The sequence below is a fragment of the Trichoplax adhaerens genome, genomic scaffold (assembly GCF_000150275.1).
Source record: "Trichoplax adhaerens TRIADscaffold_196 genomic scaffold, whole genome shotgun sequence".
Lineage (NCBI taxonomy): Eukaryota > Metazoa > Placozoa > Uniplacotomia > Trichoplacea > Trichoplacidae > Trichoplax > Trichoplax adhaerens.
Window position 1 is genome coordinate 8,645 of NW_002061123.1, and position 987 is coordinate 9,631.

The window sequence follows — 987 nt, forward strand, 5'->3', positions numbered from 1 at the left end:
TCCGCTGAAAAGTAATTCCGTCATGGCTACATTGGCTTCACTTCGAGTTAATTTACCTGTAGCAATAACATAACTAAGAAAATCGACTCGATCGTCCGATCGGGTTATATCATCCTTGCTCGCAATCTTCTTTTCAATTTGTTTTCTTTTCTCTTCAATAATCTCATCAGCGAATTCGGAAGCGATATCGTTCCATTTAATAAGTTCTTTCCAGTGCTTAGTAAAGATATACTTGAAAATGAAGGGAGGGACAATAAATATTTCATTAATAGCTTCTAAAATTTTGGTAATAGATTGATAGAACTGTTCAGCTTTAGGTTCGATTGGCTCTTTGAACATTCCCAAACGTTTTTCGAATAGAACAGTTGCAATAGCTAGATATAAATAGTATTCCGTCAATATTGTAGATTAGCGGGGGATAAACCTATAGATGTCATATATCTTGCATCTATAAATCTTTGCATGCTAGTGATGTAGCCGTAAAATGAATAAGATATATAAATTACGTAAGAATGTTTTCTTGAGTAAATTGATTTATTTTTACTTACACTCTGCTGTATATTTATTGATTTCATTCTCGATATCGGGTATAATACCGTCGTTACCACGACATCGTTTAAGACGTTGGATGAGATCATTGCAGACATCATTGATTCTATCAGAATAGCATGTTACTTCATGTGGTCTCATCATTTTCTTGTCCATCACACTACGAAATTTTTTCCATTCTTCATCTTTTCTAAAATAAACATTTGCAAGCAGTAGGTATGAGAGTGGTGCTACTATCAGTTTATTGATAATAAAGATGCAGACATTAGGTTAGATAATTAATTTATAGTATGATAATAACTGGGTTGAGTTATTACGATAGTAATACTGTGGTATAAGATCGCGACTAATTTGGTGTAAATATTAAGTGGATAGTAAGCTATCTAATTTTAAGTAACGATATGCAGTCTAATATGTTTCAAAATGCGACAGCATTGA

The 987-nt window shown here is 32.8% G+C and overlaps 1 protein-coding gene across 1 annotated transcript in view; it reads right to left on the reverse strand.

The window, feature by feature from the left end:
• Positions 1-732, reverse strand: part of TRIADDRAFT_34446 (uncharacterized protein) — a gene marked incomplete at both ends in the record, with an annotated part of 1,947 nt that extends 1,215 nt beyond the window's left edge. The window contains 2 exons of the mRNA XM_002118553.1: positions 31-374; positions 549-732. Of these exons, the coding sequence (XP_002118589.1) occupies positions 31-374; positions 549-732 (528 nt within the window). The remainder of the gene's footprint in view (positions 1-30; positions 375-548) is intronic.
• Positions 733-987: the final 255 nt, after the last annotated feature.